Here is a 13,521-nt window from a genome sequence, read left to right on the forward strand (position 1 = left end):
ACACACACACACACACACACACACACACACACACACACACACACACACACACACACACACACACACACACACACACACACACACACCAATTATTGTATTTTACATATAATAATAAATCACATATACATATATACAGGATGTTCCAGAATAATCGCCAAATATTTTGTGTACAGGCAGAGCGGATTAAACTAAATGGAAAAGTTTTCTACTATTTCGCAATAGTTATTAATTATTAACAAGATATTAATTACTTAAAATTCTTCGAATATTGATTTTCAATAATTTTTTACTCAAATACTATCAACTTTACAGAAAAACAGCAAGAGATAAAAATTATTTATTTTTCTCTCGTAGAATTCTGAGAACTTTTTCAGAATTTTTTAGTATCATATTTTCTCGTATTAATAAAAGTATATATAATAAAAGTATATATATATATAATAAAAGTAAAAATAATGCGCCAAGAAAATGCAATATTAAAAAGTTGATAGAAAATTCTGAAAAAATTTTAGCGCTCTATAAAAAGAAACTAAATAATTTTTGTCCTGATGTTTTTCTGTAAAATTAATAGATAATACTTAAGTAAAAAATTATTTAAAAATATTTGGCGATTTTTAGTTATTAATATCTTGTTAACTATTGCGAAAATTGCAAAATAATAGAGAACTCGGTCTACTTGCGCACGAAATATTTGGTGATCCCATTCTTGGATACCTTATGTATAAAATATATTTTCCTCTATAATATCTATTATTTTTTTTACTATTGTGTATCATTTACAACATTTTCTCATGAATATTATTTGCAGGTTGGCGCAGCTATTACAATGACATACATCACTGGTCAACCTATTGTTTTTGTTGGAACTGGTCAAACTTACACTGACCTGAAATCATTGAATGCCAAAGCGGTGGTACACGCTTTAATGAAATGAAAAATGATAAGCAAACTTTTATATTGCAGGCATTCTGCAATATATAGATTTCATTTAAACTTTATTATACATTGATGTTACAGTTGAAGTTTTGTATTATGTTCAGAACTAATTTATTGTTTGACTAAACTATTAAATGATGACTAAAAAATTAAGAACGAATAATCTGTTGAATAAATATGAAAATCGATGAATCAAGGACGATGAATCATGCTGTTGTTACGAAAACAAAAAAAACAAGAAAAAGAGAAAAAGGCATTTTCAGTTGATGATGTGTTAAATTATTGCGAATGATTGGATTTCTTAAATAAAGTTGAATATTTCACAGTTTAGAAGTAAATTTTTATTCCACGAGAATACATTTGTTGAAAGTTTATTCGCGTTGCATATCCAACATGCTTCTATCATCCTCACTTTAATGCGCTTGTTAGAATGGTTGCGTTCAGTAGAAAAAATTGTTTTGCAACTGTTGTAAAATTCTTTAATATGATTGACTGCGTTCAGCAAAAAAAAACAGTTTAGCAACTGTTATAAAATTGTTGAATATGATTGGTTTATACATTTAGATCTAATAAGGAACTAAGGGCAATCATATCAAAGAATTTTATACAGTTGCAAAGCTGCTGAACGCAGCATTGGTCTTGCTGTATTTTGCAATTATTAGAAATTTTCTTCACACTGATTGGATTATACTTTGAGATCTAGAAGATCTCTCTATCCTCTCTCTCTCTCTCTCTCTCTCTATCAACAGACACATCATAAAACGAAAACTGTAAAACTGTTGTTCTGCTGAAGCCACAGACTGTGTTTATACAGCAGATTTACATCCATAGTTACGAAATTAATCATAACTATTCCTTTAAAGAATAGAATAACTGTGATTGACCAGTTTCATAAATATGGATGTATTAAACCCGAAAAAGATGGCGTATAAACGTAATAAATGAAACCCATTGGATAAAACATCAGATTAAACCTAATCACAGTAACCAGATAATGAAAAATTGGATCTATGAATTTCAACCTATCAGAAACTATATTCCACAATATAGGTTTCTGATAGATTAAAATTCCTATTTTCTGTTCCTAAAGTCTGCGGCACATGACGCTTGTTTTCTTACTGGATTGCTAGATAGATTAGAATCTTGCCACTGTATTGACTGCGGTGCTGTCAGTATCAGTATCGCAGCCAATACGGTGGCAAGATTCTAATCCAGCTAGTAATCCAGCAGGAAAACATGCATCGTGTGCCGGCTTATCAAGAACTATCAATTCTGAGCAGTCCTTAATTTTTGAGTGCGATCCACTTGATTCTATAAATGCTTCGAAGCATTTTATTGACCAATTGGAAGAAAGAATTTTACTAACTGGCCAATCAAAAATGCTTGAAGCATTTAATATATAATATCAAATGGACCATAGTTTCCATACATCTAGTAACTTTAGTTTGGATAGTTGAATTCTCTGCGTTATGTGAATATCGTTATATCCATTTATCTCGTTTATCGGATATCCGTTTGCGATTTGGAAAATCTTTAGGAATCTCTTCTAAATATATTACATAATTCCACATAATTGCCACATATTATAAATCCGAAAGAGTGAGTAATTTGAAATTGTATGAAGTTAAAAAAGCATGAAGTGTACACTAATCATTTCTTTTTAATATTTAATTTAGCGACAATTTTTATAAGTAATTTCTAAATGACGTCATTTTCTTTTTTCGAAGATCAGAATTGTCAGTATATAAATCGTACTATTTCAAACTCATTTTATTCGCACTAATGATATGAATCATGTGTAATTTCTATTCATGTCTGATTTGAAAAAAAATTATAACGAAAAGAAACCTTTCTATAATTTTATAGGTTATCTGTGCAAAATAACCTGTGCTTGGATACCTACACCTGGGTGTACTGGATAAACTTTAATACTTAGTTTTCTTGCAATTATACTGAGATTTTTCACACAAATCTTTTGTAATATATTACTATTGTCGTTTACGTAAATAAGTTAATTGTAAGATAATTCGTTTGTTATAGACAATCGACATGTCGCAAGGTACATATCGACCTGTGAAGTATCCATATACCTTAACTGCAAAGATTGCTAACTTTCCATACAAATATTACATACAGTATAGTTGGCTATACAAATATTATATCATAGGCACACTCGTATGCCTGCCCATATTCTATAAAATTCAAAAATTATGTAAGTAAGCTTGTCTCGACATTGATTTAGAATATGTTTCATTTACTGCGTTTTTATTTCCAGCATATTCTCCTGAGAATGTTGCAAAATGGGAGAAAATCCATCACGAAATGTTCTATGGCACTCCAGACGGCCATCATTGAAGTAGAAATATAATAGAGTCAAAAATGAACATATGTAAGAAAAAAACTTAGTCATTCTCTAACTAGAACAAATAAATCTGTAATTGCATATGTGAAATAAATTATGGAGACACAAGGGAATTATAAAAAAAATCTATTTGAAAGTTTAATTATTAAAATAATCGTATAAAATATACATGACTAAAAAGAACGCATTTTTGTGATTACATAATACAAGAAATTTTGACATATACATCTATCCTAAAAATTTGAAAACTGTTTTAAAAATAAACTAAATATCCAAAAAATAAGTATTGTAAAAAAAAGAAATTTACATAATATTAATGACAATGCTTCAATACATAACAATCACAGAACACGCAGTACAAAAGTATCCAATTTTATTGTCTGAATCTACAAACGTAAATTTTTATAAACGCTGTTTCTAAAACTTTTTTTTGAAAGCTGTGCTCGTGTTCTATTATTAAAGCTCGCGGACAGACGATCTCGAGAAAAACAAAATTATAGTGTGACTTACCATGTATACACTTACGCGATTCTTAATAACTACGGCAATGAGTATATATAAATTGCCGCTTTATATGATTAATACTAAAATAATAAATAAAATTGATCGATGCGAGAATATGTCAAGCATATCTTCCGTTTACATTTATAGAGAAAATAGTGCAATTCTTGTACTGATTGAAGCAAATGGAAACTAATGAGTTGTATGTCATTATTTTGAAATGCTCTGAATGCATGATGCATCTAAAAGTATATGTGCAGCTATATGTATTCCTGCAAATAATACTGTGTGTACGTCTTTATTACAAGAAGCCTCAAAAAAATCGACCAGAAAAAAAAACAATTTTTTTCGTATTATATTTGCATTAATAATTATGTAAAATCAATTCTCATAATTCATCATAATTGTACTATTCCGTCAATTTTTTTATCAGTGTAATTTTATATTACTTTGTTGAAAGAATCAAAGTATATAATTTACAAGTATCTTGAGCTACATACAGAATCTTTCAACCGCTCAATGTCGGTATACAAGTCCACATATATGTTGAGTTCAAAATATATAAAATATGAGCGGCTCTAGATTTAAATTTCAAGAGTATGCATCGTAATGAAATATAATGTATATTTAATCTTTATTCTATCTTTTCTTCTGCACTTCTCTTTCGTCATCACTTTCCGACGTATCGTTTTCTTCGACATCGCTGCTCAATCTTGGCCTCTTAATCTTTCTGATTTCTTCTTGGAAAAATCCGTCCTCGAAATTCAAGCCTAATTCTTTGCAGCGTTTCTCAAAGTACTTGCGTAATCGCATCCCTGCACTATACACGTAACTATTTTTAACAAGACATAGCTTTGTTTCTTATATGCACATTTCCAAATTGGTTCGGAGGCAAAAGATTATTTACATCAACAACAGCAAAATTCTACTTGTACTAAAATTACAGATGAATTAACACGTTCGCAAATTTTATAAGATAAAAATCGAATTCATCCATCAAGATCAATCACAAAATAGTTAATTTATCTATAATTCATAGGCTACTTTTTTATATTAGATAGTTATTTTACCGAATATTATAAACCCTAATTTTGTTGATATTTGTTATATTTTGTTAGATTTATGATATTTTACAGACCTAATTCGAATCATACTTAATAGTTCTATTAAGAATTTACTTATATATATATCAAGTCAAAAATTAGTATACGTACAATATAAAAAATAATAAAGATGTTAATTTATTATTAAATGTTATTATTTTGTTATTAATAATAATTATACGACGTTAATCATATTCAATGTGTTACCATTAATAATGTAGAAATACATGAAATAATTCTAATTAAAATTGATCTCTGGCATCCGAACTTGCGTAAAATAAATAACGATAATGTTGATACCTACTTGTACACAGTACTATGTTCTTTGTTATACAATCCACAGTTTTCAAAAACCAACTGGCAATCGCTAAAGAATTTATCTAATGTCTCGTAGTCGTCGTTACCGAGTTTGTACTTGATAGTTCCAAAGTCCATCGGATTAGAAATGATATCGTGATAATCTGGAACCTCATCCTTTCTAACAGGTGATAAAAATGGCCACGAATCTCTGTGATGCCAGATTTCAGCCAATAATTCTTGCAATCTACTCATAGATCCCTTAATGGAATTCTTGTCTCCTTGTTCAATTTCGGCGGCTCTTTTAGTTGCACGCCGCGTTTGTCTCGGTTCAGTGTCATCCGATGTACTGCTATCTGTACATTAACAATTTTTATATTAGCATATCACGTTTTTGTCATTTCAATTTGAAATTATTTACTAATTACTTGAAGACTACATTAAAAACTAAAAATCTAGTTCTATCGATGATATTTATGTGATATATATATATATGGAATAGCAATAGCTTACGATCTTATTACCAAGATGATACAATATAGGATTTACATGAAATGCAAATCAAGCATTTATGTAATGCTATGTTAGGATCTGTTCCCTAATAAGTCCTAAGAATTTATCTAATGTCTCGTAGTCGCCGTTTGTACTTGAGATAGTTCCAAAGTCCATAAATTTTACTCAGAAGTCAAAACAAGAATTATATGTATGTGTGCATGTGTGCATATATTGTGCCAAGTTATTTCAAATTAAAATATTCAATTATGAAAATATTATATGCCAAATGTATAAGACTTATACATTTTATCGATAAATAAATCGATATTGTAAAATATTAGTCCAAATTTATATTAATATAAATCTAGAGTATTTACCAAATTTATTAATAAATCCAATAATAGTAGTATCAGGCTTCAAGGAATATTATATTATTTGATTTTCCTGATGTCCAGATATATTAACGAAAGAGAAATAATTTCGAAAACGTAAATAATAATACATAATCTGATATAAACATTAAAAAAAATAATTAAAAATAAAATGTCGGAAAAAGATTTATAGTAAATAATTTATAATAAATTCATTATTTGGTTATAGTAAATTCATTATTTGGTTAGGTTCATAAGTCTCAAAATAAAAATTATAAATTGTTCATTATGTTAATGATGAATAATTGGTCTCTTTTAATGTGCGGTGCTTTTTAAAAAAGAAAAAAATGAAGATGCAAAATTTGGCCATGAAGATGCTACACATATATACATATATATATAAACACAAAACAAAAGGAATACAATACAGACCGTCCCAGTCTGTAGATTCAGTAGTGAGGAGGCTCTTAGCAAAGCCATGGATGCGAGAGCGTGCTGCTGCTGCGCACAGCCTCTCCTTGTTTCTTTCTCTTTCATGCCCCCTCACTATCAACATAATTTTAACGCTAAGAAAGCTTTTTTTTATAATATTTTATCAACTTGTCTAATAATTTCATCTACGTTAAACGCAGAAACTTTTTTTCTTTATAGTTATAACAGAAGAATAAATCCTTAAGACATTTCCGTCCGTATATTGTTCCGTTATTATTTCTTCATTACCTTTTATTGTGTTCTTTTTTTTATTCTTGCATATGGTGCAAGACCATCTGCCTCTAGGAGCTCTCAACAATGGCGGTTCTACGCATTCTAAGTGAAAACGATTTGGACATGTGTCACAAGCAATCAATTTTCCACCATTTTTACATGATGCGCATAAGTTTTCTAATCGTATATTTCTAAAACGACAGAAGAAAGCAAATAAATTAGAAATATTAAGCTATAGGAATATTAATGTAAAATTTTAATGCTATGGAAAGATAACTTACATGTCTTCTTCACTTTCATCATCTTCATCATCACTCTCTTGGTCACCTTCGTCATCACTATGCGGTTTGCGCTTCGCGCGATTTTGTCGCGTCTCTTTGGTTAACATCGTCTCTTCTTCGATCTCATCTTCGAATCTTTTCCGCTTTTGAGTCTTTTCTTTGAGTTTTATTTCCGGTGGTTTGCATGCTGTACAAAACCAATCTCCTGCTGGTACAGCCTACATATAAGAAATAACAATAATATGATGATAGTTCAGTCAATCATTGTGGAAGTATCAATATAATGAACTTATTTATTACAGTAAGTTTTGGTTTTAGACAATAAAGATGGTGTCCCCTATTGCATCCATCACAAAGCAACATATTCTCCGCATCCCTACGCCTTCGACATATACGACACTGAGCGTTTAACGCGCTTCTGTCCCACGCGACGCTATTGTGCAAAGTACTTAAGTGAACAAACAATTGTGACCAGTTTGTAGATGCTATCAATGATTGTTCCCATCTCTCTCGTGCCTCTTCGCCCGACCATTTTTTGTCCTTTTGATCGGGCCCTAGTGGTCTCTGTAAGTACCTCTGTTCTATAGCGTGAGATAATTGCAAAATGGAACAAGCTAATTGTTTGATAGTCGCTTGTTGCCTTTGGTCGGGCATCATTTCATCGTCACCAGGTAAACCTAAGTACATTCCTGGATCCTTATAAGTCCTTATGCTAATACTTCCAACCTCAGAATCGGGGGTACCGGGTCTACTATGTTTAAACTCATTCTTTATCTTGTCTATAAGAGCATTAGGTGGTGCATCTATATCTATCTCACTACCGGCGCACATTAATTTGTCACACTGTTTGTCGTAACCTCTCTGATTGATCGCATTCCTCCAGACAATACGATCAATAATTTTAAGACATCCTAGACAACCTGCATTAATTTTGTCTTCGAAGTCCAAAATATGATCTCTCAAAGTTAATTCCATTACGTCGTTGATAGACATGTCAGGAGGAAAGTTCAAGTTCGCATTTTCATATTTATTTTTCTTAACTATTTTGTTGACTTGTCCTTTATTGAAATCTGAAAACTACATACAACAATTATTTTCCATACTACTTTAATCATGCATAATTTTATATATAATATACATAGTATATATAAATAACATATAATAAACTAAACTTTAATAAACTATACAAAAATGAACTTACAACTTCAGGATTTAGTCTATATTTAGGACATTCATCAATAACGAGAAGCAAATTGTCCATCTCTTGTAAAAGATTATGTCTAAGTTCACTTTCCCTGACACCTCTTGTACTTAAACTATCTATTAATGCTTGAATATCCTTTTGATCTCCGTAAAAGCTCCATTTTACTAGTGATCTTTTGCAATGAACAGGACAATCTTTATCTCCTGTACATAGTACTAAATTTCTTTTAATATTGGTAAGATCTTGTTTAAATTCCTTTCGAGGACTTGATTCTTTCCGTGGCGATTTAACACCATTTTTATCCATGGATAAAAGTTTTTTAGGTGATTTCTTTAGTTTTTTGAAACTATTTTCTTTGTCACTAAATTCATCTTCAAATTTATTTTTTAAATATGCATAGGTTGCTTCCTTGTCTTGCAACTCTGGATGATGTGGAGTACCTTCAGGAAGACAATTTCCAGGCCAACGTTCATCATTTTCCACAAATAATCCTATAATTAAAAAATCGAGAAAAATTAATTAAAATAATTTTTATATAAAAAATATTATAAATTTTTATCAAAAATTCTAAACATGTAGAAGCTATGTGTTTCGTTAAAAAAAAGCCCAGGGCGAAGAGCATTCTGATACATAACAATCTGATAACAGATATCAGACAACTCCTCACCCTGATGAAGTAAACTGCAACGTTCATAAAATGTTAGCATTCCAAGAATGAATATAGACACGGAGATAATCTACAAAACACATAGCTTCTATATACTTGTGAAGCTTAAAAAATTCTGTATATACTAAAAATTAGAAAATTAATAAAAAAATTTAATTATTTTTTAAAATAATTTTTTATAATAAGTTATTATCATACTGCACTATATTTTATATATTTTCCGAATTATAATGATTATTAACGCATAATCAAATAAATGCAATGATATAAAAGAAAAAATAATACAAAATAAATTTTAAATTCAAAGTAATATATATTTAATTACATGTAGAGTTAATAAGAAAATAAAATATTGAATCTTTTCTCTCAGATTTGGGTATTCAATATTTGATAGATTACAACAATGTAAAATATACCTGGTATAGATATAAATCTCCAATATCTTCGATGAGCTCGATCTGCACCCAAGTAAATCATCATCTTGTCATCCCTTGATGCTTGTTGCAGTTCCTTTAGTTTATTTTCATATTCTTTTTTCTTTTCTTCCTCATAATTACCACGGTTTATCTTTTTCAGTTTCGGTTCTTCTTCTTCAAGTTTTCCTTCCTTCTCGCGTTCTCGCATTTTTTCTTTCTCTTCCTTTTCTTTTTTCTGTTCAGCAAGCAAGAACAACTTTAATTCTCTTCTTGCTTGATGCAATTTATCATATCGCTCCTCAATTGCATCTCGTATTGATGCGAACGTAAGCAACTGATTGATCAAACATGTGACGATCTTTATTTTGTCATCTAACTCAAGCTCGCAGACATTTCGATGACCCAACAATCGCAAAAGATAACCTTCATTTAACCTCAAAAGAAGAGCTGGTTCATCAAAATTTGTATAACCACCTACAACAATGTTTTTATAGAAAATATATTAAGTATAATATCAAACACAAATTATACATACCTTTTTGAGAATATCGCCATTTCGAAGCGGCTTCGCTTATGCGTCCTCCAGAACTTAATAAATGTTGCCTCAAAATCTCACTTAGAGTTACATGATCTAATGTAAGTTCTGATAATTTACATCCTTGATAAGTGGGGCACCACCTAGAAGCCATTGTAGCGAGTTTAATGGCTTTTGCCATCGATGATGCATCTTCATAAGAACTAATGTCATCCAACAAAGTAGGTGCTTGTGCATCAATCTCATTATCCTCTCCAGCTTGGTATTTAAATATATTTGACAATAATAGTTGTAAAAGATCACTCCAAGGACCGGATGCTTCTTTGGTCAATAATGCCTTCTCTAATAATTCCAAATTAAAACCTCCCGAAAAATATACAGGCACCTCTAATTCTTCATTAAAAAAATCAAGAAATTCCGAAATCATAACAAAATCTCCGAATTTCTCGTTTGGTACGTTGCACTTAATAACAGTGGATTCAGGAATAGGACTAAGATCTTCACACTCAAGATCTTCTCTTGGTTTGTTCCATTGTTTCATATATGCAGCTAAAGCCGCTAACTTTTGTTTTTTCTCCTTTTTATACTCGCTTTTTAACGCTCTTTCTTCTTTACGTTTCGCTTTCTCTTCCAAGGCTTTTGCTTTAAGTTCTTCTTTGAATTTACCATTCATTCTATTAATAAAAATATTTCAGAGATATTAAAAAAATATATTAAATGTAGAAAACTTTTAATAAAACTTTAACAAACAACTTTTACCTTGGCTTCCGATATTTCTTCATACCAGTATCATTCATTTTTTTCAAAGGATCCATTTTCTCCATTTTTGGTTTCGATACATTCGAGGTAAGAAATTTATCTATACATTCTTGTTTTTGCTTAACGGATTTTTTTATACGTACTGTAAAATCTGGGAGTGTTCCAGCAAATATAGTATCAAAACGTACTTTACTAATCCCGTATTTTTCCAAAACGCTTTCCTATATAACGATATAATAAAAAGTAATATTACAAGAACGCAAAAATATCTCTCACCTCTTCAAATATAATTTTATATTAAGATTATAATTTTATATTAACAATTTTATATTAACCTTGACGACCCATATACCATTATCATTTTGTTCAGAGAGTTGACGAAGAAATATCTTATTACGATCTCTGCTGTAATGTTGTTTTCGTCTTCTGACCTGAGATGCTTCTACTATCATTATCTGGCTAATGTCAGAATCTCCCGAATCTAATTGCTCTACTTCATAGCGAAATAACTTCGCTGGTGGATGATAATAATGTTCTTGTAGACTTATGAAATAACAGCACAAAATAAAATAGACATTTAATTTAAAAAATTAATAAAATAGTTTAACAGAATTGAATTAAATTATTTACCTGCCATTTTCATTCATATATTCCTTAATTTGCTGTTCTGTAGGTACGATAACTTGAAGAATGTGACAGTTACACCAAGCATCTTCAGTAAAACTAGCCTCTACCATTTCTCCTACAAAATAACGATCTCTCGCAAATTGGTAAACATCTTCAATCATCTCGTTGAAAGATGATCTATTTGTTTTGCTAGCAAGATATAGTATAGGGATTCTTAGCTAAAAAAAAATGTGAAATAAGATTGTTTTACAAGAATATACATATTAATACAATATAGATTATATAAAATTATATTATACCTCCATTGGAAATTCTTTCAAGCTTCTCTTTGCATTTTCTTCGCATTGTAAAGCTTCTTCAAAAGTCATATTAGTTTTACCCGTGATGCTACACGACCATATAAGGGAATTGCATAAGATAATTCGCTCGCAAAATTCACTGTAATAGAAAATATATGTTTATTGCAATACAACTTATATACACGCGCGCATGTGTACATGTGTGTATATATATATATACATTAGATCTTCTTTATATTAAATTTTTGTAATTTTTTAATCATTACGAAATCTAACAAATATAATAAATACAAAAAAATGATGACAAGTTATTTAAAATTGGCACAACACGGAACATGTTAATAAAACTGTAAATTACTTATATAGAATTTATAAACAGTCTTATTACATACTGAAAGCAATTATATAGAAATTATATTTAAATGAGTACATAACAACTAATATGACATAAAAATGCATTTAATTTATAAATTAGCAGTGTAAAAAACTTGATTACGAATTTACTTAATGATATCTAAAATATAATAGATATTTTTTAACAAGAAACAATAATTAATTTCCTTATATATAATTTCCTTATATATAATACGATGTTAATTCGAATGATATAAATATAATTCTTAACATCAATCAGAATGTTTCTATTCGATCGGATAGAACATATCAGCAAATTACAAAAAATGTTAATAATAATATTATAAAAATATTATAATATTAAATGTTTTCAAAAATTTATTAAAAAAAAATATTAATAAAAGTGTCAACATAATGCAGCAATTATAGATGCATAAGAAGCGAACATTAAAAATTTTCCAATTCTGTTCACCATTAGTTTAATCACGTTTTCTCATTTTTTATTGTTTCAATATTTAAACATTATCGCAGTTTCAAAAAAAAAAGAGAAGAAAATTTAATACAAAATCAAATATAATTTTTGAATATAATTTTAGGCCAAATTAACTTTGACCAAATTCTGATTAACATAACCGACAATTAAAACTTATCGAGTAATATTTTAACACTAGTAGTATTAAACAGTTATATAAATATTATATTTTTTTGTAAAAAAATTCTAAAATTGTTTGACTTTTTAATAATTGTATCCTTCATACTGATTTTCGAAATATTTGGTTTTCCATCACTTTATTTTTATAATAATTTATTCGCTTGGTCTTTTTATTGAGTAAAAAACATCGATACTTCATGTTAACATTACAAACAAAATTATCAATCTTTTTTGTCTGACCTATGAGCGGAAAGACTAACATGCTTTTATATAATCTGGTATCTCGTCATTCATCTTATTACATATCAAAACAATATAAACAATCTAAATTTTTATGTAAATACTATGCCTCGCATTTCGCCTTACCTCACCGTTCTTCGCATCTTTTAAAGAATCAAATCATTTTATTTTTTTAACAGACACTTCATTTAAAATTCGTGCTTTGGTTGATTCTCTCAAAATCACAATTTCTCTTTCTCTTTCTCTTTCATATTTCATAGGTCAGTATTCATAATCTGTTCTTATTTCAAGATTATTATAAATAACATGTTAAAATGCTAAGTGATTGGTTTATGACAGTTTAAAACTATGCTATAGTCTTAAATCAACTATGAATACTGACTACAGACTTGTGCTGTCGAGAGCATTTTAAATTGAAATGTATCATTTAAATTGAAATGTGTTTCTACTCCTTATTTCATAGCTATTTTCTCGCATGTAATGGTCTCGGTCTCAAGAATAAGATTAAATCGTTAAAAATGTTGTGTTAAATCACTTAACGCATCTGCAATAGTACCTCATAAGGTGCAGAAAGTTATTGGCAAACTAAATAATACTATTAATTATATATTACATTTTGTCATATAATTATAATAAATGTATGCAGATACACTAATTATAATGTGTATGTATATATATATATATATATATATATATATATATATATATATTATTATT

General features: G+C 29.2%; 3 protein-coding genes across 3 annotated transcripts in view; 2 read left to right on the forward strand and 1 right to left on the reverse strand.

The window, feature by feature from the left end:
* The window catches only part of LOC105620854 (signal recognition particle receptor subunit alpha homolog), a 5,687-nt gene extending 4,418 nt beyond the window's left edge, over positions 1-1,269 (forward strand). The window contains exon 8 of the mRNA XM_012202328.1: positions 809-1,269. Within this exon, the coding sequence (XP_012057718.1) occupies positions 809-934 (126 nt within the window). The 3' untranslated portion in view covers positions 935-1,269. The remainder of the gene's footprint in view (positions 1-808) is intronic.
* A 1,131-nt stretch (positions 1,270-2,400) lies between these two features.
* Positions 2,401-3,414, forward strand: LOC105620855. The gene is made up of 3 exons (XM_012202329.1): positions 2,401-2,535; positions 2,977-3,148; positions 3,212-3,414. Exons 2-3 carry the CDS (start codon positions 2,986-2,988, stop codon positions 3,289-3,291), a joined length of 243 nt encoding a protein of 80 aa, XP_012057719.1. The 5' UTR covers positions 2,401-2,535; positions 2,977-2,985; the 3' UTR covers positions 3,292-3,414.
* Positions 3,415-4,438: 1,024 nt separating this feature from the next.
* The window catches only part of LOC105620856 (bromodomain adjacent to zinc finger domain protein 1A), an 11,241-nt gene continuing 2,158 nt past the window's right edge, over positions 4,439-13,521 (reverse strand). Inside the window, exons 2-14 of the mRNA XM_012202331.1 lie at positions 11,559-11,697; positions 11,263-11,477; positions 10,968-11,175; positions 10,633-10,853; positions 9,874-10,547; positions 9,339-9,812; positions 8,253-8,746; positions 7,352-8,128; positions 7,052-7,269; positions 6,786-6,961; positions 6,498-6,611; positions 5,207-5,555; positions 4,439-4,631 (exon numbers count right to left, since the gene is read on the reverse strand). Coding sequence (XP_012057721.1) covers positions 4,439-4,631; positions 5,207-5,555; positions 6,498-6,611; positions 6,786-6,961; positions 7,052-7,269; positions 7,352-8,128; positions 8,253-8,746; positions 9,339-9,812; positions 9,874-10,547; positions 10,633-10,853; positions 10,968-11,175; positions 11,263-11,477; positions 11,559-11,697 — 4,252 coding nt within the window. The remainder of the gene's footprint in view (positions 4,632-5,206; positions 5,556-6,497; positions 6,612-6,785; positions 6,962-7,051; positions 7,270-7,351; positions 8,129-8,252; positions 8,747-9,338; positions 9,813-9,873; positions 10,548-10,632; positions 10,854-10,967; positions 11,176-11,262; positions 11,478-11,558; positions 11,698-13,521) is intronic.

Source organism: Atta cephalotes, assembly GCF_000143395.1.
Source record: "Atta cephalotes unplaced genomic scaffold scaffold00030, whole genome shotgun sequence".
Lineage (NCBI taxonomy): Eukaryota > Metazoa > Arthropoda > Insecta > Hymenoptera > Formicidae > Atta > Atta cephalotes.